The sequence below is a fragment of the Sprattus sprattus genome, assembly GCF_963457725.1.
Source record: "Sprattus sprattus genome assembly, chromosome: 16".
Lineage (NCBI taxonomy): Eukaryota > Metazoa > Chordata > Actinopteri > Clupeiformes > Clupeidae > Sprattus > Sprattus sprattus.
The window spans coordinates 12,342,952-12,365,451 of record NC_137914.1 but is presented as its reverse complement, the minus strand read 5'-3'; the positions used below and the strand labels follow the sequence as shown (position 1 = coordinate 12,365,451).

At 46.8% G+C, this 22,500-nt stretch overlaps 1 protein-coding gene across 16 annotated transcripts in view; it reads left to right on the top strand.

Annotated features, from left to right (window-relative positions):
* Positions 1 to 22,500, top strand: part of hspg2 (heparan sulfate proteoglycan 2) — a gene marked incomplete at its 3' end in the record, with an annotated part of 88,453 nt that overhangs the window by 33,935 nt on the left and 32,018 nt on the right. For 10 of the 16 annotated variants that reach the window (XM_080853947.1, XM_080853951.1, XM_080853954.1 and 7 more), the window contains 33 exons: positions 561 to 776; positions 1,029 to 1,148; positions 1,860 to 1,991; positions 2,135 to 2,279; positions 4,398 to 4,549; positions 4,781 to 4,921; positions 5,266 to 5,429; positions 5,722 to 5,901; positions 6,480 to 6,676; positions 6,934 to 7,081; positions 7,254 to 7,381; positions 7,777 to 7,863; positions 7,976 to 8,034; positions 8,190 to 8,254; positions 8,385 to 8,525; positions 8,831 to 9,004; positions 9,185 to 9,364; positions 9,607 to 9,725; positions 9,867 to 9,978; positions 10,118 to 10,231; positions 10,452 to 10,573; positions 10,670 to 10,753; positions 16,996 to 17,057; positions 17,591 to 17,658; positions 17,774 to 17,914; positions 18,038 to 18,229; positions 18,621 to 18,662; positions 19,587 to 19,829; positions 20,661 to 20,780; positions 21,165 to 21,257; positions 21,418 to 21,507; positions 21,892 to 22,122; positions 22,398 to 22,500. The exon at positions 22,398 to 22,500 is cut by the window's right edge and continues 11 nt beyond it. In XM_080853947.1, coding sequence (XP_080710073.1) covers positions 561 to 776; positions 1,029 to 1,148; positions 1,860 to 1,991; positions 2,135 to 2,279; positions 4,398 to 4,549; positions 4,781 to 4,921; positions 5,266 to 5,429; positions 5,722 to 5,901; positions 6,480 to 6,676; positions 6,934 to 7,081; positions 7,254 to 7,381; positions 7,777 to 7,863; positions 7,976 to 8,034; positions 8,190 to 8,254; positions 8,385 to 8,525; positions 8,831 to 9,004; positions 9,185 to 9,364; positions 9,607 to 9,725; positions 9,867 to 9,978; positions 10,118 to 10,231; positions 10,452 to 10,573; positions 10,670 to 10,753; positions 16,996 to 17,057; positions 17,591 to 17,658; positions 17,774 to 17,914; positions 18,038 to 18,229; positions 18,621 to 18,662; positions 19,587 to 19,829; positions 20,661 to 20,780; positions 21,165 to 21,257; positions 21,418 to 21,507; positions 21,892 to 22,122; positions 22,398 to 22,500 — 4,365 coding nt within the window. The remainder of the gene's footprint in view (positions 1 to 560; positions 777 to 1,028; positions 1,149 to 1,859; positions 1,992 to 2,134; positions 2,280 to 4,397; positions 4,550 to 4,780; positions 4,922 to 5,265; positions 5,430 to 5,721; positions 5,902 to 6,479; positions 6,677 to 6,933; positions 7,082 to 7,253; positions 7,382 to 7,776; positions 7,864 to 7,975; positions 8,035 to 8,189; positions 8,255 to 8,384; positions 8,526 to 8,830; positions 9,005 to 9,184; positions 9,365 to 9,606; positions 9,726 to 9,866; positions 9,979 to 10,117; positions 10,232 to 10,451; positions 10,574 to 10,669; positions 10,754 to 16,995; positions 17,058 to 17,590; positions 17,659 to 17,773; positions 17,915 to 18,037; positions 18,230 to 18,620; positions 18,663 to 19,586; positions 19,830 to 20,660; positions 20,781 to 21,164; positions 21,258 to 21,417; positions 21,508 to 21,891; positions 22,123 to 22,397) is intronic. The other 6 variants (XM_080853944.1, XM_080853946.1, XM_080853950.1 and 3 more) reach the window with 5 other exon arrangements.

Sequence of the window (22,500 nt, the reverse complement as noted above, 5' to 3'; positions counted from 1 at the left end):
AGTATTTTTATTGAAAAGAAAGGTTAACATGACCTGTCCAAAAGGGTGACATAGCATCAGATCGAAAGGGATATTTTAGGTATTTCAGGACATTTATATTATATTAACAGTATACTATACTATATTAACAGTATACTATACTATTTTAACAGTAAACTATACTATACTAACACTATACTGTACTATATTAACAGTAAACTATACTATATTTACAGTATACTATACTATATTTACAGTATCTCCTACGCGCAAAAAGGGAAGCAAAGGAAAAAGGAGTTTTCTTGTAGCCTGGCAACAAGAGCTCATTACTTATAAAAACATGTCTGCCTAAGTGGTGTTACAACATTCACATTAATCAATGATATGTTTGGAGTAGTTTGGAGCTGGTGTTGTAGATTTGTTTGGTAACTAACTAAGGTATTAGGTTTAGACGAGTACATGAGTTTTCTTCCATTCTCTCTACACTTTGCACAGTCCTAGGCCGCGCAGATATTACTATCGTATAAATGTGTCTATTTCTATGTGTGTTTACTACTCTGTGTGTATGTGTGTCTTTTCAGAACCTACTGTCCCTCCACGTCCTCCCATCCAGCCCGTCCGCCCTGTCCAGCCCGTCCGCCCTGTCCAACCCGTGGGTCCTGCACCTGGGCCCGGTCCAGAACGCCCACCCTGTAGATCAGACCAGGCCACCTGCCAGAGTGGGGAGTGCATCTCCAGAGAGTACCTGTGTGACGGAGAGAGAGACTGCAGCGACGGCAGCGATGAGCTCAGATGTGGTACGAGAGGAGGGGAGAGGCATGACACAAGACACACACACTCTCGTGCACACATCTCTCATGCGCATATAAAGGATAATAACACAATAATTATCGACCAACACACAGCAGGTTTATCCTAATCGGCATTGCTAATGTGTTTATTAGATTTGCTAATAGACATGTGTGTGTTTTGTGTGTGTTTTTGTGTGTGCATATGCATGCACGTGTGTGTGTGTGTGTTTGTGTGTGTGTGTGTGTGTGTGAGAGCAGGCACACCCTCTCCATGCGAGCCTAACGAGTTTAAGTGTGCTAACGGGCGCTGTGCCCTCAAACTCTGGCGCTGTGATGGAGACAATGACTGCCAGGACAACTCTGATGAGATAAACTGCCGTGAGTCACTCTCTGTCTCTTTTTATCCCTCCCTCTGTCACCCTCTCTATTATTTTCTATGCATCTCTCACTTTATCTCTTTCTCATAGTTTTTCTCCCAGCTCTTTGACTCCCTACCGACTCTTCCCCTCCTCTACACACCTCACATTCTTTACTATGGATCTTTTTGTGTGTGTGTATTTGTGTTCAGGTTCAGGTTACTTTATTTGTAACCGTAGGTAGATTTGGTGTATAGTTGACGAGTCAGCATCCATCTTGTCACACATTTAACAAACAGCACAGACAATTGACACACATAAAAGTGTTCAGGGTTCCAATCCTTCCTAAACCACTAAAAACTAAAGAAAAATAAACAAATTAATAAATAAATGTTGCTTCTAAATCATCTGTACAAGGCTGCTGGAACAATCAGAGCACACTGGGCTTATCAGTAGGGGGGAGTGAAAGACACATGAGCTCTACCAGATTGTTTCAGGAAGAGGGGAATTAAAATACAGAGAAAGAAAATTGGTTTTTGGAACATTGAAGCTACAAAAAGATACAAATCAACGCAATAAAAGCACAGTAGAAGGTGATCATGGTTTTGTCAGTGTGGTAATAGGATAGTTTCAAAAGACACAAAAGAAACACTGTGTGTATGTTGTTGTCTTTGTGTATGTGTGTGTGTGTGTGGTTTTATATATATATGTGTGTGTGTGTGTGTTCCTACAGCCACAAAGGGGCCCGGGGATACCTGTGCTCCAGAGCAGTTTGTGTGTCTGAGTGACAGGACCTGCATCCCAGCCAGCTACCAGTGTGACGAGGAGCCTGACTGCCCTGACCGCTCCGATGAGTATGGCTGTGGTAAGAGACTGCTCGTGTGTGTGTGTGTGCGTGTGTGGGGCTGTAGCAGTGTATGTGCTTGTGTTGCTGTTTAGGGCATGACTTGTGGTTTGTGTGTGTGAGTAAGTTGTGTATAGGCTGAAGTTACATTTCTTTCATCCTAGTTCCACCCACCGTCACCAGTCCTCCGGAAGAGTCCATGCGGGCCGAGCGGGGGGCTACCGTCACTTTCAACTGCGCAGCAGTGGGAACTCCCACCCCTATCATCACCTGGAGACTCAACTGGGGCCATATCCCAACCAGCTCCAGGTGAGGGCCCAGACCATCACACACACACACACACACACACACACACACACAGTCACACTCTCTGATACTCAATATGAATATGCACTCATGTCTCGCAATAAAAGAATCGATACACACAATCGCAGGAATACAGGCAAAATTGCACACACAAACACACATGCACATACACACACACACTCAATATGGCACCTTAAACATGTTTAAATGGGTTCTGCTTCACCTAAAAACCAGTATGCTGCCATGCTTTGATGTCAATGAAAACATGGTGCGAAAGGTGGGAGACAGAAGGTTCTGCACCTGACGTTCGTTAGTGTTCTCTCTCCTGCTTCATGCTGCCTAATTGCAGCAAGAGATCACAGACACTGACATGCACACTTTCAGGTCATGCATACCATCCATGATGATGCACACACATGTTTTGGCTGTTTCAGATTTTGGCTTCGTCCTTGTGAGTGAATCCTCATGTAACTGCAGATTGGTCTTGGTGACCTGTGCTGCTGATTCCTGAAGTAGGCTGGATGTGGTGAGGGGAGATGTCCTGGAGGAGGGGGTGACCTGTGGCATTTCCTCTTGTTTTGCTTCCTCTGTTGCCGTTTGTCCTCTGTCCTCGCCAGGAAGTGGCAATGGTCCCCCATGGCGCAGTTGTCTCCAGTTTGACCCGGACATGGTGGACTGTGTTTGCATTGCAACCTTGCAAGTGTGGTCCTTAACGAGTCGTCTGTCTTTCAGCCCCCTGTCTGGCTCAGCTGCGGAGGCTCACACGCACAATCTGGTCAGGCGCAGTTTTCATTTGTGACGTTTGTCTGGCCGCTCCAGACAAACCTGCCATCTGCAAAATATATTGTGCACAGACCCTGTTGCTCCAGCGAATTCTTAGGAATTCTGCTGGAAAACGATGAAGGTGTAAATTTTCGCCAGATTTTTGACGTGACAGCTTGAAGTGACCTTGACCCTCACAGATGTCTAGGAGCAATGAGATGCAGGCTGCGCGGTGGATCACAGCTTCGGCCATGTGCAGGGCATGTTCTGGAGAGAGCTCATGTTCGAACACTCCAAAAGAGTTAAGAGCCTGATTGAGTATGCTTTGTTTGTTGATCGAAAGGAAGCTACCTAGATAAATGCTTTAGGTTGTGCAGACAACACACTTCCTTCCGAACCAGATGATGGGCAATGGCCCTGTGTTTTGCTTAAACTCAGGACTTCATGGAGGTAGTGAGCACTGGGCTTTCACAGGCAGAGTCTGCTGCAGAGAAGTATCCTCTGAATCTCATAGTTGATTCTGCTTGTCTTTTATGGTCTTCAGGTGCTGATGTCAGATGTACTTGTGAGTAAAATTTACTCTGTGTTTCCAAGATACCTTGCCCCTGTCTTTATGATAGCGGTAGAGGACAGCTGGTAGGGGATCTCTCAGCTGGTAAGGGATGAACTAGGCTAGACATCAGTCATGAGGGAGGTAGAGGTCATATTATAATACCATCCTCTCTGCAGGATTTCCACTTGTTTTTCTCTTATCAAAACACCCCCTGGCATCTGACTCAGTCAGTCAGTTAGAGGATGGTTCTCTGCTGGCAGATGGAGACTTTCACACTGTCCTCCCCCATTGCAAGTGAGCTCATCCAGTGGCAACAGCTGAATTTATTGCTCCACCCGTGGTGCAAGCCCACACACACAGCACACACAAGGCGGGGGGGACTGGGACTTGTGCTGCATGTGTATTTTGAAGTGTTAATGACCTGTGTGTTTGGACTGAAATACTCCATGGTGAAGTTCATTTAACAGCCCAGGTCACTCAGTGTGCTTACTCAAGGTACACACAACCGCATTTGTCCATACATGAACACATGCACATTCCCATGTAAAGATACCCACATCAACAGACACACAAACACACACACACACACACACACTTACACACTGTGCTGATCAGATACTCAACATTCCCTTTCCACCCACAGTTTTAGCCCATAGTTTGTTTCCCACACACATTTTTTCACGATCAGTGGACACTTGATCAACAATTTCAGCCAGCTATGTGCAGCTATGCCCACACAGTAGCGATGAGACAATCCAAGCTCTGTCTGTGTGTGTGTGTGTGTGTGTGTGTGTGTTTGTGTTTAGAATCTCTATGACAAGTGAGAATGGCCGTGGCACTCTGACCATCCGGGATGTGAAGGAGGGAGACCAGGGTGCATACACCTGTGAGGCCATCAATGCCAAAGGCCTGGTATTCGCCATTCCTGATGGCGTCCTCACTCTCATTCAAAAACCAGGTACCTGTCCGTTTATGTGGTGTGTGAGAGGAAGAAGGAGGGAGGGAGGGAGAGAGGAAGAAGGAGGGAGGGAGGGAGAGAGGGAGGGAGGGAGAGAGGGAGAGAGGGAGGGAGCGATGGGTACTGTAGCATTAGAGGACCCCCACGTCCACAGGTCTGATCTAAACCACTGTCTCATCACCCCCTTCCCCTGTCCTCTAGTTTTGTTAAGCATTCTGTACTTGTTGCCAGGTAACTGCCCTGACGGACAGTTTACTGTAGCGGGCCGCTGCATGCCCTGTTTCTGTTTTGGCATCACCAAGACCTGCCTGGCCACGGGACGCTACCGCAACAAGATGTCTCTCAGATTCACCGACGAGGATGACTACAAAGGTAATGGGCATCTCTGTCCTTACTGCCCTTGGAATATCATACAAATTTCAATACACTGCACTTTAAAGTACCCTTAAAACCATTTGGTAGGTCAGTAGGCCAACATACTCCAATCATTCAACAGGATTGGATCCCTAGAGTACTATGTTAAGTGTTTACTTTATACAGTGTACTTCAAAGGTTGGTGCTTTTCCAATTAGTAGATGCAGATGTGCTTACATATATAAACAGTAAACACACTGTATGATACATTAGAACACAGTGTCTCTATCCACACACCTGCCTTACATATCCCTCTTTCCCTTTCATCTCTCTCTCTCTCTTTCTCCCATGGTCCCTGGCAGGAGTGAATGTGACGTTCCCGTCTAATCCCAGCACTCCCCCACTCACCGACACTCAGATGCTGGTCAACCCGGACGTGCTGGAGTTCCAGCTGGTAGACCTGTCGCGCCGCTTCCTCAGCCAGGAGTCCTACTGGACTCTGCCACGACAGTTCCTCGGCAACAAGGTGCCTCTCACAAATATAGAAAGGGTCCAGGAGTTATATGGCCTTAGATTGGACACAGGCATTTTCATAGTAGAGCAGAGTAGAGTTATGTGTTCAGAGAAATCTATAATTGTGTGTGTCTATATATACTGTATATACTGTATTTATAAACAGATTTCTCTGAACACATAAGTCTTTATATAATTATATAATATATCACAAACTGCCACACACCTACTTAAGATAATGTGGACAGATGACTAACCGATGACTTAAGATGAGGTATGAGCTAGATTGTGTGTGTGTGTTCCAGGTGGACTCCTATGGTGGCACCTTGCACTATAAGATCCGCTACACTCTGGCCCGCGGCCTGTCCCAGTCCATTGACAAACCAGACGTGATGCTGGTGGGGAACGGCCAGAGGCTCCTCTACAAGAAGGCCGGCCCCATCCCTGCACAGCGCACCAATGAGAAGGAGATCCTTTTCAAGGAGGTGAGGCCTCCTGGGGCGCTGGCCTGAGAGTCATTCATTACATCTGTAGGATGTAGTTGCACAGTGTAATGTATGAATGTGAAGACTGTGTGAAGTGTGTTTTGGGTGTGTTCATTGTGCGTCAGCTGAATTGTCTTATATATGTGTGTGTATATAGTGCATGTATTTGTGTTGTGGATGGATACATAGGCAGGGGGCAATGTTTGTATCTTTAAAATGTAGTTGCACATTTATAATGTATGGATTTGATGTACTGATAATGTGCAGGATAATGTGAGTGTATGTGGTGTTGATTAATGTATGTGCAAAGGTTTGGGTAGTGTGTTTGTGAGATGTGTCTATTGAGGGTCAGCTGAATTGTCTTATGTGTGTGTAGTGCATGTATTTGCGTTGTGGAGGGACATGTGAGCAGGGAGCAGTGAGAGGCGAGCTACTATAGTATATGATTGAGGTGGGAGTTAGGAAAAGGACGTGTGTGTGTGTGTGTGTGTGTGTGTGTGTGTGTGTGTGTGTGTGTGTGTGTGTGTGTGTGTGTGTGTGTGTGTATGTGGTGTCTGATAGTCTGCTTGACTTTGCAGGAAAACTGGCAGCACTCGTCTGGTCGTGCGGTGAGCCGTGAGGACCTGATGATGACGCTGGCCAACCTGGAGAGCATGAATATCCGCACCACCTACGACAACCACATGGTCAGCGTGGCCCTGAGTGACATCATCATGGATACCACCATTGCAGAGTTTAGCCTGGATGGGCATGCTAAAGATGTGGAGGAGTGCAGGTGAGGAAAAAGACACTTGATCACATGCACACACACACACACACACACACATACTCACGCATACACACACAAAAACACACATGTACACACCTTCACACACAGTTACATATGCTTGTTATTATACAAAATCAGAATTCCCTATATTCCTCATGTTCAAGAAACAATTTACACATAATGTAATCGCCTCTCTCTCTGTCTCTGTCTCTGTCTCTGTCTCTCTCTCTCTCTCTCTCTCTCTCTCTCTCTCTCTCTCTCAGGTGTCCACCGGGTTACTCCGGCCTGTCCTGTGAGAGCTGTGCCTCTGGTTTTGAGCGGGTCTCTGGTGGTCAGTACCTGGGCACGTGTGCCGGCTGTAACTGCAACGGACATGCCAGTGCCTGTGATCCCATCAGCGGGCACTGCCTGGTGAGACATTGCTCTTTGCACATACACATACGCAAACACACTCACACACACACACACACACAAACACACACACACACACACACACACACACACACACACACACACACACACACACACACACTGACTGGTGTACTACTGAGCGTGCAGGTACTGACACCATGCTTCCCAACAGAGCTGTGAACATAATACAGAGGGTCCTCAATGTGATAAATGTCGACCAGGGTACTTTGGGGACCCCACACGTGGCCGCCCAGATGACTGCAAGCCCTGCCCCTGCCCCTACACTGAGACCTCAAGAAGGTGAGAGAGCACTGTCCGTGGCATTATACACTCACACACGTACACACTCACACAGTCTCTGAGGTATTGACCTCATCTTTACCCAATCTGTTGACCTTAAGCTCAAGCTCAGTGATTAATTAGGTTTCCAGTCAGTGCCACGCTTATCTCTAAATGTCTCTTATTAAGGTTGTTGTACAGTTATGTTTGTTATAATGTTAATTTCCTGGGGCAATAAGCTGTGTGTGAAATGCTCAGTAAATGACTAGTTATTGTGTGTGTGTGTGTGTGTGTGTGTGTGTCTGTGTGTGTGTGTGTCTGTGTGTGTGTGTGTCTGTGTGTGTGTGTGTGTGTGTGTGTGTGTGTGTTTGTGTGTGTGTGTGTGTGTTTGTTTGTGTGTGTGTGTGTGTGTGTAGGTTTTCAGATACTTGTTTCATGGACCATGACTCTCAGGCCACTTGTGATGCCTGCCGGACTGGCTACACTGGCCGACGCTGTGAGCGGTGAGGAAGTGGCATCCTTGTCAACATCATCATCATCATCATCATCATCCTAATATATTGAATATCTTATGGATGGTTTTTCAATGCTAATGTGCTGTTGACATGTTTACAGATGTGCTGCTGGCTACGTGGGGAACCCTCTGCAGCCCAATGGCAAATGTGTTTTTAACTGTGAGTTCCCTCTATTGATTCCTTCCTTGTGAAGCACATTCACTACATGCTTGATTTCTTCCATATTTGTTTAGGCATGCCAGGTGATTCTGATGGGCAATAACATGTTTGCATTCTGGGCTGTTCGCTCACATTTTCGTTTTTCCTTACTACAGCCAACTCCAAATGTGACAACAGGGGAACCATCAGCTCCACCAACAGCAGACCGTGTCAATGCAAGGTGGAGAGCACACACAACATACATAATATCAGCGGACATATATAATCAGCAGACATTCCCTGACTAATGTTGGTGTATCCACATGACCTGTATGTGAAGACTAAGTTCTCCTTTGGCTGCTCCCCCCCAGGCTAACGTAGCGGGGGCACTGTGTGATGAGTGTAAGGTCGGCGCCTTCCACCTGAGCGGCGTCAACCCCGAGGGCTGCATGCGGTGCTTCTGCATGGGCGTCACCAAGCAGTGCGCCAGCTCCAGCTGGACCAGAGACCAGGTGAGAACACACCTGCCCAAACACTCACATTCACACGCATGCTTACACACACACACACCCATGCGGAAACATACCTTCACGTGCGCGCAAGTATGCACAGTCATGAACAACACACACAGAAACAAACATGCACTTAACATCTGGTCCAAGGAACAGGTGAACACACACACACACTCACACATGCATACACACACACTCACGACAAGCGTATTAATTCATACACAAACACACACACACACACACACACACACACACACACAAGAGCATGTGAATAGGCATGTGTGTTGACACGTCTTCCCCTGCAGGTGCGTGGTGGTGTGAACGGGCAGCTCTTCTCCCTCTCTAACGCGGCAAACAGCCGCACCATCACCGATGGCCTGAGCCAGCGCGGGTCTGCTGAGGTGGTCTACCGCACCTTCTACTCCCTGCCCAACGACATCTACTACTGGGTCCTGCCCGAGAGCTTCAGGGGAGACAAGGTCAGAGGCCAACGCTCCTCCCTCTCTAATACTGTCGCCACTCACACCTCCACCACCAGTGTCTTAACCCTTATGTTCCCCAACTCCCATACCTATATTGTATGTACGATACAAATACGTTTTGCCATGTGACGAAAGTCTACCTTGTTTGCTTAATGTGTGTGCTTGTGTTGTTCACAGGTGACGGCGTATGGCGGGGAGCTGAGCTATAAGGTGCGCTACGAGCCACGCACTCGCACGCAGGTTATTGACGGAAAGGCAGACGTGGTCCTCCAGGGCAACGGCATCTTCCTGGAACACTTCTCCCAGAGCAAGCCTCTGCCCCGCGTGCCCACCTCTGTGACCGTGACCTTCAGAGAGGTGGGTGTCTCCTCTTCAGCCCTTTCAACTTGCCCTACTTCAACAAACACACAAACATTTCCCCTACCTTTACACCACCAGAGTCCACAACTCCTTAGACATCCTGATGTCAGTCTTAGAACCCTGTCCCATAGTTTTACTGTAGCCATGTAATATGTCCGACTTAATCCAAATCTGTGTGTGTGTGTGTTGTGTGTGTGTTTGTGTGTGTGATTGTGTTTTTTGTATGTGTGTGTTTGCAGTCTGCCTGGAGGAGAGCTGATGGACAGCCATGCACTCGAGAGCACCTCCTCATGGCTCTTGCAGATGTCACAGTCTTCATGATCAGAGCTACCTATGCAGACAACATGGCGGAGAGCAGGTACACATACACACTGTACTGCCTCTACTGCAGTGTCTGAGACAAAGTGTCTGACTCACATCTTTGCAATCCAGTGCTCAGATATCTGTAAGAGCTGACAATCAATTTGTCTGATAACGTTTCACATGTGTGTGTCTGCAGTCTCTCAGACATCCAGATGGACATCGCCGTGCCCCATAGCACAGGAAATGAAAGAGCACTTGAGGTGGAAGAGTGTGCCTGCCCTCCTGGCTACTCGGGACCATCCTGTCAGGTAACACACTCACTAATGACAGTACAATACCCTTTTCTTTTAAGTTCCTCCTGTTTCTATCTCTGTTATTTGTGTGTGGGTCTGTGTTGTGATGGTTTTGTGTGTGTGTGTGTCTGCGTGTGCGTATGTGTGTGTGTAGGAATGTGCAGAGGGTTACTCACGCACTAGTTCAGGCCTCTACCTGGGCACCTGTGAGAAGTGTGACTGCCATGGACACGCCAGTGGCTGTGACCCAGAGACTGGAGCATGCCTGGTGAGTCAGTACACACACACACACACACTCTCTCTTTCTCTCTCACACTAAAACGCAGACACGTGCACATACACACACATATACACAACCCAACACAAACATGCACTTGTAGGCTATATGCTGTACACACATACACCACAAACACACATTTATGCAAATAGAGTTTGATGAATTTGAAGTCCTTTGTCAGAAATGGTTGTTGTCTTGTGTCCTCCTCCAGGAATGTCAACACAACACTGAGGGCCCCCGCTGTGACAAGTGTAAACTCGGATTTTACGGCAATCCTGCCACCGGTGGACCGAACGCATGCCAACGCTGCCCCTGCCACCAGTTAACTGGCCAGTGAGTCCCCTCCTCTATTTCAGGATCATAGCACTAAGCAAAGATTAGAAGGTTGTTCGGTTGTATTTCATGGCTTTGTGTGTGTCTACCCTGCAGGCCTCCTATCGCCTGCTACCAGGGAGCTGACAGCCAACCCGTGTGTGAGTGTCCACCAGGCTACACCGGTCGCCGCTGTGAGAGGTGAGCTAACTGTGCTGGACATGTGCTGGACATGAGCTGGACATGGAGAGTGGCACTGGGGGGAGGGGGTGCAGTGCTAGTGACCCCTAACCCCAGCTTGTGCCTCTGGAGAGGTGTGGGCTCACAGCATGTTGAGCTTGGTGTGGGGGTTAGCGGTGTGCTTCAGTGTGGGAGGGATGGGAGAAGCGAAAACTAATGCCGCCCATCCCAGAGTGTGAGAGAGGTCTTAGTGAGGGTGTGGTACCGACAGTTACTGAAGCATAGCTGATTGGTCTTCCTGGTGAACACAAAATTAGTCAATTTCCTCTGGTTCTCTAACGTCTTTTATGGAGACCTCCAATGACCAGAGTTGCTAATCCCCAGACTGCTTTTCCAAAAGGAACGGAATTAGAGCTTATGAAGCAAGTCATACAAAATCATTCACTAACTAAAAACAGCACACACATGCCTATATGCCTATATAAGAACAAACAGAGTGGCATTATTGAGTGATAATCTGAGGTGCTTCCCTAGTCAAGTTATTCTTGTATTTATGAATTTATGTAATGTGACTGATCTCAGATGGATTTTAATTACCCCCTAAGGAAAATGATAGGGATACTATAGATGAATACAGCGGTTGTTTCTAATCTTTCTTGTAAGTGTGTAGCATACAACAGTTTTTACCTCTAAAATCTACTTGCAGGTGTCATTACCAGTTTTGTAATTATAGACATTTCCAGTTTTCTTCTTAAGGCATGTGTCTCAACACAGTTTATCCTTAAAGTACATTCTTCTAGAGGTTTTTCGCTTAGCATAGTAATCTGGTTCACTGAGCATAGTCCGTTCAGAGAGTGTTGATTCTCTATCTGTATCAAACTGCCTATAAAATGGAGGCAGTTTTGTGTCACACACTCACCACTTCTTCACTTGCACTTATCTGCAGACGTCTCTGCTTGTTTTTTTTTAATCTTCTTATGAGTGGAATTGAGATGTTGCGCTCTCTTGTTTGCCGATATATTTATTCCTCTTGTTGGGTTTGGCTGTAGCCACAAGAAGTCTGCTCTTTTTGGATATGTGTATTGTCTCTTGGTGCACATATGACTGGATGTGGTTAAAAGGTGGTGTAGTATGGTGGATGAGCTCCTTGAGTTGCCTGATTGCTTGCTCTGTATCACACTGTCAATCTCTCCCTCTTTCTTGCTTCAGCTGTAGTGCTTTGCTCTGAGTTATAGAAACTGCTTTCCTCTCTGCAGCCCTGTGCTCGGTTGTGCTTTATTACATGAGATTTGTGGCATCAGGGGGCTTCTGTGGTCAAGTGTTTATGCCTGTAGTGTTTTTACACACTAGATCCAAAAGGCATAAACGTCATGGTGGCAAGGGACATGTAAAATATCTCTGGCTTGTTCAACTTTGCCACTCCATCTGAGTGGCAAAGGGAGTTTGGTGACTGGAGGGGGAGGTTGTATGAAGGCTTTGATGAGACGCTCTCTGATTTTTGGCTCTTGACATTTTGAAACGGAGCAGCCGGTCTACTGAAACCTGTGGAGATCTCTACCTGGAGGGGTATATGCCCGGCAACTGTGAGGACACAGTCTTCTTCAGTAATGAGAGCACCATTCTGGTGGATGGAAGTGGTGCTCATTCCACTGGCATGGACAAGGTGACCGCACGTCCCACGAGCAGGTGGCACTCAAGCCGCAATTTACTGTCCCCAACGCAGCGCCGGGTCATAGTGACACAACGGCCCCGTCTCCCCGTTAGACTCACGGGTGCATCTCGACCATTCCCTCCAAGCCGACAGAGCCGAGAGCGAAGCCTGGACTACCTGATACGCTACTACTTGGACCGCTTTAACCTGCGATTGCTCATGCTGGAAGGGAACACGCTTGACATGAAAGAAACCCTTCAGATTATGGGCACCCAGCAGCAGGAGCTGAGCACTCAGCTTGAGCAGGTGCAGGGTCTGATAGCCAACGGTCGGGTGGCAGATAGAGTGGAGGTTCTGACCAGGAACTACAGCACCATGGAGAGTCGCCTGAACCGGCTGGAGGACAGACTGGAGATTTTGATAGATGGATTCACCGCCCTGGCGCAGGAGATGAACAAGATCAAACGCATTAGGCACATCTCCCGCTCCACACACGAGAGCAGAGGTCTGCCCCCAAGCCTTGTGATCCCTAAACTCACCACTACCTCCACAGCTCCCACCAAACCTCACAGGAGAACCACAGCTTTCAGCAGAGTACTCTTGCCCATCTCTGTCACCAGAGTGCCTGTTCCTAAAAGTATACCCACACCAGCGACAAGAAGGTCAAATCCCAGAATTCCCTCTAAACCAGAGGAAAGGACCAAAGCTCAAAAGAGGGGCAAAGAAACGGATCCATCTCCTGTCAAAATAGAGCGTAAAACTGCAAGCAGCTCAAAGAAAGAACAATCAAAATCCTCAACCTCAAAGAAAAAGACAACAACTACTACAACTAGTGTTACTGCTGTCGGCTCTCAGTCAAGAACTCAACGACAAAAGCCAAGGGCTCCTCGTAAGGAGGCATCAGGGAAAGTCCACAGCATTACTGGCACACAAGGTACCAAGGCTGCCAGTACAAAAATACAAGGTCGAGAACTACAAACAGCAACAAGGTTTCAAGTGGAGCCGCCATCTCATAAGAAAAAATCTCCTGTGAAAGAGGAAAAGAACCACTCAGCAACCAGTGGTACTGAACAAGCCAAGAGAGCGCACCAATCAGCAGTCAAGTCCCCTAGCCAAACCAAAAATGGTCACCAATCAGTATCGAAGACTCTTAGCCAAAGTAAGAAACAGCAGCAGTCAGCTGCCAAACCTCCTAGTCAAAGTAAGAAACAGCACCAGTCACCTGCCAAACCTCCTAGCCAAAGTAAGAAACCGCACCAGTCAGCTGCCAAACCTCCTAGCCAAAGTAAGAAACCGCACCAGTCAGATACCAAACCTCCTAGCCAAAGCAAGAAAGACACGTCAATCACCAAAGTTCCTCACCAAAGTAAGATAAGGTACAAATCAGCAGACACGGCCCAAAGTCAAACCAAGAAGGAGCCTCAGTTAGGTCTCAAGCCATCCAAACAAACTAAGCGAGAGAACCCATTAACAGCCAGGCCATCTAGCAGAACAAAGAAAGAGCACAAATCCGCAACTAGAGCCTCGAGTCAGACGCAGAAAAGTCACAAATCAACTGTGAAGTCTTCCAGTCAAAGCAAAAAAGAGCCCCAATCAGGTGCCAAGGCTGCTAAACTAAAGAAGACAGAGGGGCAACCAGCATCTAGAGGCTCCAGCCAAACCAAGAAGAAGACGCAAACAGCAGTCAAGTCCTCGAGCCAAAACAAGAGAGAGGGCAGCCGTCACTCTAAGAGGACTTATGATGACGATAAAGCTGGTGGACAGAAGGAGACTGGCAAAGTTCCTACAGAGTTAGTCATTAGAAAACCCTCACATAAAAATGGCAAAGCTGAAAAGTCATATCAGTTAGATAGCCCACTTCAGAATGGTCCAAGTGAGTCAAAACACAAAACAAGCCCAAGGGAATCCATCCCGAAATCTTCCTCCTCACACAATCCCCTTAAGGAGTCAGACACAAAAGTCAAAGTGAGTCCCAACAACAGGCAACACTCTCAGCCACAGTCCAGTGCCTTGGACCTTCTCAGTATTCTTCAGGGACATAACAAGGGCAACAAGAAGGACGCCTCAAATGTTGAGCTGCATATAGTTCTCGGAAGGCTGGCTGTCCCCATCAAAATCCTCCCTGATTCCTAATGATCACCTTGGTCTCTCTTGTGACATTAACATGAAGTTATGATTTCACTTACACATTAAAACTGAAAAAAGGTTGCCGTGTTCTGATTTGACAAACTTCAGCATTATGGATATCTTGGTATCTTGCACAGCCAGGACTTTGCTGACTTATGTGCTATTCTGAACAATATGGCACCCCCTCTGCAACTACATTCACTGGAATTGCATATATTCAAATATAGAAGGCTGTGAGCCTCGACATCCTATAATAACATTTTAGAGGACTTGAGAATGAATTTCATTATGCCTTCTGCAATGAAAACATCTACATGTTTAAGGGATAATGGATCCTTATTTATTAGCCTCAGTGCACAACCTGTCAGGGCCTTTTCTGTCCTGTACCATGAAAAGTGTTTTAAAGTTCAGTGAAACATGTATTTTATGAGTTTACTGGAGAACTGATCTTGCTTACTAGCATTCTAAATGCATTGTGCTACTATTTTAGCTAGTTAGTAGACCAAGTTTCAGAACAGACTGAAGGAGTTTTTGTTGTTGACGCTCATATCACTATTCTATGTGTACAATAACAGTAAAAACTATGGGCTAAAGTCTCTATTGGAAAAGCATAAGATTTCTGGTAAAGGAAGGTCACAGTCATCATGCACACCCAATAGTCTAAAGCAAACTGCCAGTTAAGCTTACATCTAGGTAGGTTTTGAAATGTTTAAAGAAAAAAAGTTAATTTTTGATATAAATTATTTTAATTATTTATCCTAATCATGTTGTTAAGTACCATACACTGGATGTATTGTAGTAACATATTAACTTGCGTATTTGCTTCCATTAACTGTTTTCTGTTCATGTATGTTCATGTTAAGCTGTATATATAAAAACAGACATGTTTACTTGTATAGTCTTGATTATGTAGCTGCAGGACGGGTTTTTAAAGATGCAGTCCGTAATTGGGTTTTGTTTTGCGAAATGTTGTTAATATTTGAGCTCAACAGCCAATCAAAATACACCCCACCCTTCCATGCTGCTGAAGCACTGTGTGAAGCACATTGCCTGGAATTGTCTATAGCTCGATTCGAGCCACTATATTTGTTTCACATTTACAGAACCAAGACTTTGTATGAACATCAGAATTGTATTTAGTGCAAACACTGAACAGACAACTAGAAGAACTAGAGGATCGAATCACTTAATCTAACAAAAAGGATTAGAATTACAGACTGCGCCTTTAAGTACTTTTTGAATACTGTCATGGACTACCTCAAGGACAAGGATTTAGTGAAACTATATAGAGTTGACCATTGTAAGATGGTAGAAGATGTATATACAACCAATCTTGGATATATGGATAGATTTATATGTTGAATTTTGTGCATTTTAAAAGAGCGATCATTACCGTCATGGCTGACTGAAGATAAATCTCTAGTCACCAAGAAGCTGACCAATAATAGCAATTCAATTTTTAATTATTTGATCTTCAACCATTCTAAGTGCAATATTTTAAATGCATTGTTGGACTTGGCATTTTGCCCAAAAGGAGCTTTTTGAACTCTTGGCCGTCCATTTTTTGTAAATAGAATTTATGGTTTATATTTCATTTATGTTTATTTACAAGTTATTTTTGTTGCTGTCTGTTGTGTTGGCCATGTATTGCCATTTGCAATGACCCTTGGACCCCTCTGTCATGCATTAGTTAACCATATATTCATAAAAATTAATGAAAGACACATGAGTGTTTCAAAGCCAGTTGTTAAGTTATGAAGTTCCCACTTGTCTGCTGGCTGCTCTTTTTGGACATCTCTGGAGCTTCCAGTGAGAAGGTAAGAGTCTCAGGACCACTGAAGAACCCCCTGGCCCAGACCAGCTCTGAGAGTAGGGGTCGGGTCTGCATGGGCGCTGAGGCTTTCCAGCTTAAAGTCCCCAAAGGGTAGAGCTGTTCTGCAGCATTTCAGTGTTGCCTTGCTTCTTTTCCTTCAGATTCTTTTCTTCTAGTGGTGTGTAGATGCTCTTGCTGTGTTGGTTGAATGCTACAGTGTGACTGCAGCGATGGTTTCAACATGTGTAACATGTTGAGTGAGCTATAGCCATCTCCACTGGTTGGTTGAGATGGAACTGTTGTAAGGCTCTCTCTCTTTCTGTGTTGTGTCTTTACGGGGTGTTCTGATGTCTTTTATAGGACACTGGAGTCAGTGAGGTTAGGGGGTACCTTGAGGAAGCAAACTGGTGCTGTTCAATTTTTAAAAAGCTGGTCTGCAAGGTTTCCTACTCTTGCTTAGCAATCGTTTCCACTGGAATATCCTTTTCTTTGTTCTTGTGTGTTGGTCTCATTCATTTGGTTTCCCCTTTTGCAACTCAATATGCCAAGAGCTCAGTGTCCTGCTGTCACACCGGATGCTCCTGCATGTTAGGCACAGTGGACTCATTGGAGTTTCATAGTTAAGTACATTTGTTTGACATGGTGTTGAGATTGTTGCCATTTTCTTTGCAGCTGTGCTCCTGGCTACGTGGGCAACCCACTGAGCGGACGGAGCTGTTCACGAGAAAATTATGGTAAGTGTTTGTGTTCCCAAAACAACCTTAAAGGCACCCAGTGCAACTTTATATAAACATTCAAAGAAAAATAAACATTCAATTTCTAGTATTTTTTACACTTAGTACGTTTCAATAACTCCATACCATTACATATCGACATTCAAGGAGCAAAGATGAGACGTCGTTGTGTGGTGAGAACTGATAGAAAATCGTAAACAACAACAATCGCCGGTGGGGAGAGGCCATTTTTCCATTGACTGGAATCCTGGTTTATTTATTGTAGGTTACAAAAAATAAAGAAAATGGCGGCGATTGTTGTTGTTATCTTTGCTCCTTGAATGTCGATATGTAATGGTATGGAGTTATTGAAACTTACTACATGTAAAAAAAGACTAGAAATTGAATGTTTATTTTTAAGCCTCGAAAGTTGCACTGGGTGCCTTTAAGTGTCGAGTGCTTCCCTGCTGTAGGAGGTACTCCTCACAGAGATAACCGCTGATGATGGCCGTTTTGTCTGGCCTGATGACTTTCAAATGTTATCTTCTTTACAGGAAACTGCTTCCAGTGCGACGACAAAGGAAGTGAAGGTTGCAGTGGCAACGGTGCCTGCCGCTGCAAGGCAAGAGGATGACAGCAGAGTGTTTTACCTGCATTTTAAGACCTTCTCTATGCATGCCGACTCTCTCATTAACACGTGGTTACGTGTGTATCTTTGTTTCCTTGTGTGTTTTCAGATGAACGTGGAGGGTCCATACTGCTCCAGCTGCAAGCCCAACAGCTTCCACCTGAGTCCCCTGAACAAAGATGGCTGCCTGTCCTGTTTCTGCATGGGCGTGGTCCAGAAGTGTTCCAGCTCCACCTACTACAGAGATGTGGTACGAAAGAGGGTTGGGAGAGGTTAAAAGCCATAACTGTATACCAGGAAGCTAACCTGCTGGATTTCTGGGAGATTGATTGCTTAAAATGCCCACCCCCCTCCCCTCTCTTCATCTGGCTAGGTGTCCACCTCCTTCACACCCAGAAACTTCCACGATTTCTCGCTGGTGAACCGGCAGGGCAGCACGGTAACCACCAACGGCTTCAGCGTGGAGGTGTCCACAGAAGGCACCCGCCTGTCCTACAGCCACTTCCAGCACCTGAGCCAGGAGCCCCACTACTGGCAACTGCCTGCACTCTATAAGGGAGACAAGGTAGTGTTCACCTTACCTTCAGACAGCTCTGTCACTTCCCCTGGGCCTACTCTCCTCCACGCTCTTCTTTTTGAGTTCTTCTTACAAACTCTCTGTGTCTCTGTACAGCCGTCTCCCTTTTTCATGCTTTCTCTTTTCCTCCTTGCGTTGGTGAAGAACTTATTCCTTTCCTCCGAGAGAGCAGACAGAGGTGAACAGAGATCCGGTGTTCAGGTCAAACACTTTTAGGCAATAAGGTTACAAGGTCCAGTGTGGCCGTGGTAATGTGGAGAAACACATTGCCAATGTGTTTCCATCGGAAACGTCTCGAGTTTCATTGGTGGATGAGCAGTCTGTAGTGCAGATGTTTCTGTTTGAAATACCAGTAACTATGACTACAACCTTTTTTTAGGAAGGAACCAAAAAGTTGGCTCGATTGAGGCGAGCACCCCAGGTAAAAGGCTTAGATAAAGAGTTTGTATGTCGTATGTGTGTAAAGTGTGTGTGTGAATATTTGCTTGTGAGCTAATTGCACTGACCCTGACTACTCACTGTGCTCACAAGATCCTTTGAAAGAGTTCTCTGAAGGAATGCCATAGACATCCAAGCAATGCTGAGTTGCTCAGTCTGTTGGATGGTTTGCACTTGAATGTAATCCATAAAAGAAATGTTCATTGTAGATGAACAACAACACTGGCTCACCACAACTAATAGTTTGACGTTTTGGAATCCTTTGTGTGTTCCAACACCTGCATGTGTTTCGTAAATGAACATAATACTACTTATTAAACAGTTGCAACATCGACATTGCTTCATTTTATGTGGTGGTCTTTTACAGTAAACATTCCCAGCACTCCTCCCCCTCCTGTTAACAATTTAGGGCTCTGCTCAAGCAACTGTTTCAGTGCTTCCCAACGTTAAAGAGGTCCAGCAGTTCCCCCCCCCCCCCCCCCCCCCCCATGAAAAGTCCCACAGTAAACCAGTTAAACTATTCATTCCCTTCTTCCCATAAACCTGCCCACTGCCCCTCCTAGTTAACCACTCCACTGCCCTCTGGCTCTCCAAGCTGTGGCAGACTGTCAGTGGAGCACTGGAATACTAGCATGAAGGAAGTTACAGAGGGACTACTAACTCATGACAAACCCCAGCAATGGAAAAATAATGTTGTCAGAGGCCCATGAGGAGCCAGCCTGCCACATTGTTTTGCTTTAATAATTCAGCCCCCTCTGACGTCCCCTGTGTCATAACACCTTAACCTGACTCCTGAGCATGATCTCGCATGCAGCCCTGCTCGTTTTTGTGCATGGTTAGAACCATCCCTCCCCCTAGTCCCTTAAGAAAAGCACTACTGTGGCTCACTCCGTCTCCTGCGCCCTAGTGGCCTTCCGATGAGGCGCAGCAGCAAGACGAGGATGTCTGGGCTATCCTCTCCAATTTCAGCCGCCCACTGCCTCCCCCGCCCATCGCTTACACCTCCTCCAGGGACGGGGCCCAGGGCTCCCCATATGCCCACCCTCCAGGCTCGGGGGTCAAGGCCTCCAGTGTCTCCTCTGGCCGTACCAAAACCGTAGGGGCCCCTGGCACCTCGGGTCACCTTCACAATACAGAGCACCCAGCACAGGTACAGTACTCACCCCAGAGTCTGGCCCAGTTACCCTACAGACTCTGATTGGGGGGCTATGGGTGGATCCATAAAGGGCACCTCCACAGTAAGGCCTTCAGTGCAGTAGGGGAGTGTGTGTGTGTGTGTGTGTGTGTGTGTGTGTGTGTGTGTGTGTGTGTGTCTGTGTCTGTGTCTGTGTCTGTGTGTGTGTGTGTGTGTGTGTGTGTGTGTGTGTGTGTGTGTGGGTGTGGGTGTGGGTGTGGGTGTGTGTGTGTGTGTGTGTGTGTGTGTGTGTGTGTTTGTGTGTGTGTGTCACAGCGCCATAGGGTGTTTTTCTATATGACTAATTTGCTGCCCTTTAGGCCTGAGTGTGAGTCAGTGTTTAAATAGCTCAGCTGTTTGCTGCCCTCACACTGGGGACCAACACAGCCTGTGGCTCCAGCCTCACAGGTGAAGTTAATGATCAAGCTGTAATCCAACCCCAGTTAAAGTGTTACCCAGTGAGTCATCAGACCGACTATGTCTGGATGCCTTGTTGTGAGACGAGAGAGGGTGAACGAGAGGTCAGGTTGCTTTGAGATATTACAACATAGAAGCTCTTAAAAATAACCTAACCTTTGCATCAGAGCATTCTCTGATACTGTAGTGTGTTGTTCATCTACTGTAGCAGAGGGAGAATAGTCAACAGGTTTGCCAAGTCTATACAGGTGTTTACATTGGATTCTCAGTGTCTCTCTCACCTGCTGCTTTCATTGTCTGCTCTGCCTGAATGCTCTGCCCTGCTTTATCTCTGTCTGTCTTTCTTTATCTCGTTCTCTCACTCCTCTCCTCCCTCCTCCACCGGGCCAGTCTTCCACGGTGCGTCGCGGCACCGGCGCCACCACTGGTACCGGGGCCACCACTGGTACCGGCGCCCCCTTGCAGGAGATGCTATTCTGGCGCCTCCCTGAGCTCTACCGAGGGGACCAGGTAACCCCGGCAACCTGTACATATTAAACTCTCCCACTGAGCCCACAGCGCCTCTGTGTGGCAACTCAGTCTTTAGAGGTCAGCATGAGTGGGGCTTTGGGTGGGAAAGGTCCTGCTCACACTGATCTCAGACCAGCAGTTCATGACTTTGTACAACCGAGGAAGGTGAACATGTGTGTCAGTTAAAGTGCTTTGCAATGCAGAGTGAAAATATAGTGTGGCGATATATCTGGAAATACAATGTTTAAAAATGGTGATGAGTATATCTGATTTGTATTAAAGGCTTAAACTCTGTTGCTTGAGGACGTGTTGTTTTGGACTGAGGCGAAAGACCAGAGCTTGTACTAATTCAGCTGTGGGTGTCCCTCCTGTCCCCTCCCTCAGGTTGGCTCATATGGTGGGAAACTCAAGTACATCATCTCATATGTGGCCGGACAGAGAGGAACATTTATCGATGATATCGATGTTCAGATTATTGTGAGTATGCACTCTGGTCCTAAATATCACACACACTTTGGACAAAAGCATCTGCCAAATGACAACAACAAAAATGACTAGAATGACATCACACACACATACACGCACAGTCAGACACACACACACACACACACACATTCACGTGCTTGCTCTATTTCAGGGAAATGACATCACCCTGGTGACACGGCAGCCCTGGCAGAGAAGCCGGGGCCCCCGGGAGTCACGGCAGTTTGAGGTCATCTTCAGAGAGGTGAGAACTTGAGCTGCAGTGTTGCCTAACCAAGAGGGGAATGTCAATCACATATGCCAAAGACCTCGGGGTCACACAATACACTAGATTCATCATTTATTCATTGATAACAACTAACTTTGTCATAATTTTGTCTCAAGTAATACTGTACACACAGCCTTGTCTGTAGTGTATCAGTAGTGAGTGATCGGTTGTACTTTTCTCTCATTGTTCATAATTGTGTGTGTGTGCATGTGTGTGCGTGGGTGTGTGTGCCTGTTGTCTGTGTCTGTGTCTGTGTCTGTGTCTGTGTGTGTGTGCGTGTGCGTGTGCGTGTGCGTGTGCGTGTGCGTGTGCGTGTGCGTGTGCGTGTGTGTGTGTGTATGTGCATGTCTGTCTCTGAAGGAACACTGGCAGCGTCCGGACGGCATGCCCGCCACGCGCGAGCACTTGATGATGGTGCTGGCCGACCTGGCTGACGTGCTCATCCGCGCCTCCTACGACACGGAGATGCGCTCCTCCTCCATCTACGGTGTCAGCATGGAGGTGGCCGTGCCCAACTTCACCGGCCTGCAGCAGGCCCTGGAGGTGGAGCAGTGCCAGTGCCCGCCTGGCTACCAGGGGCTGTCTTGCCAGGTGAGGAAGGGTGTTGGGCTGAACAAATGAAGGAGTGAGAGTGTGAGTGAAGGATTGAGAGTGTAAGTGAGAGTGTGAGTGAGTGAGTGAGTGAGTGAGTGAGTGACAAAATCTCAGTTTTGCAGTGCAGTTAATAAGTGTTATTATGCCTCATACCTGTTGTTGTACCTGTATTATTTACTGTACATCTGTGTGTGTGTGTGTGTGTGTGTGTGTGTGTGTGTGTGTGTGTGTGTGTGTGTGTGTGTGTGTGTGTGTGTGTGTGTGTGTATCAGGACTGCTCCCCAGGCTACACCCGCTCCGGTAACGGTCTGTACCTGGGTAACTGTGAGCCGTGTGACTGTAACGGCCACTCAGACACCTGTGACCCTGAGCAGG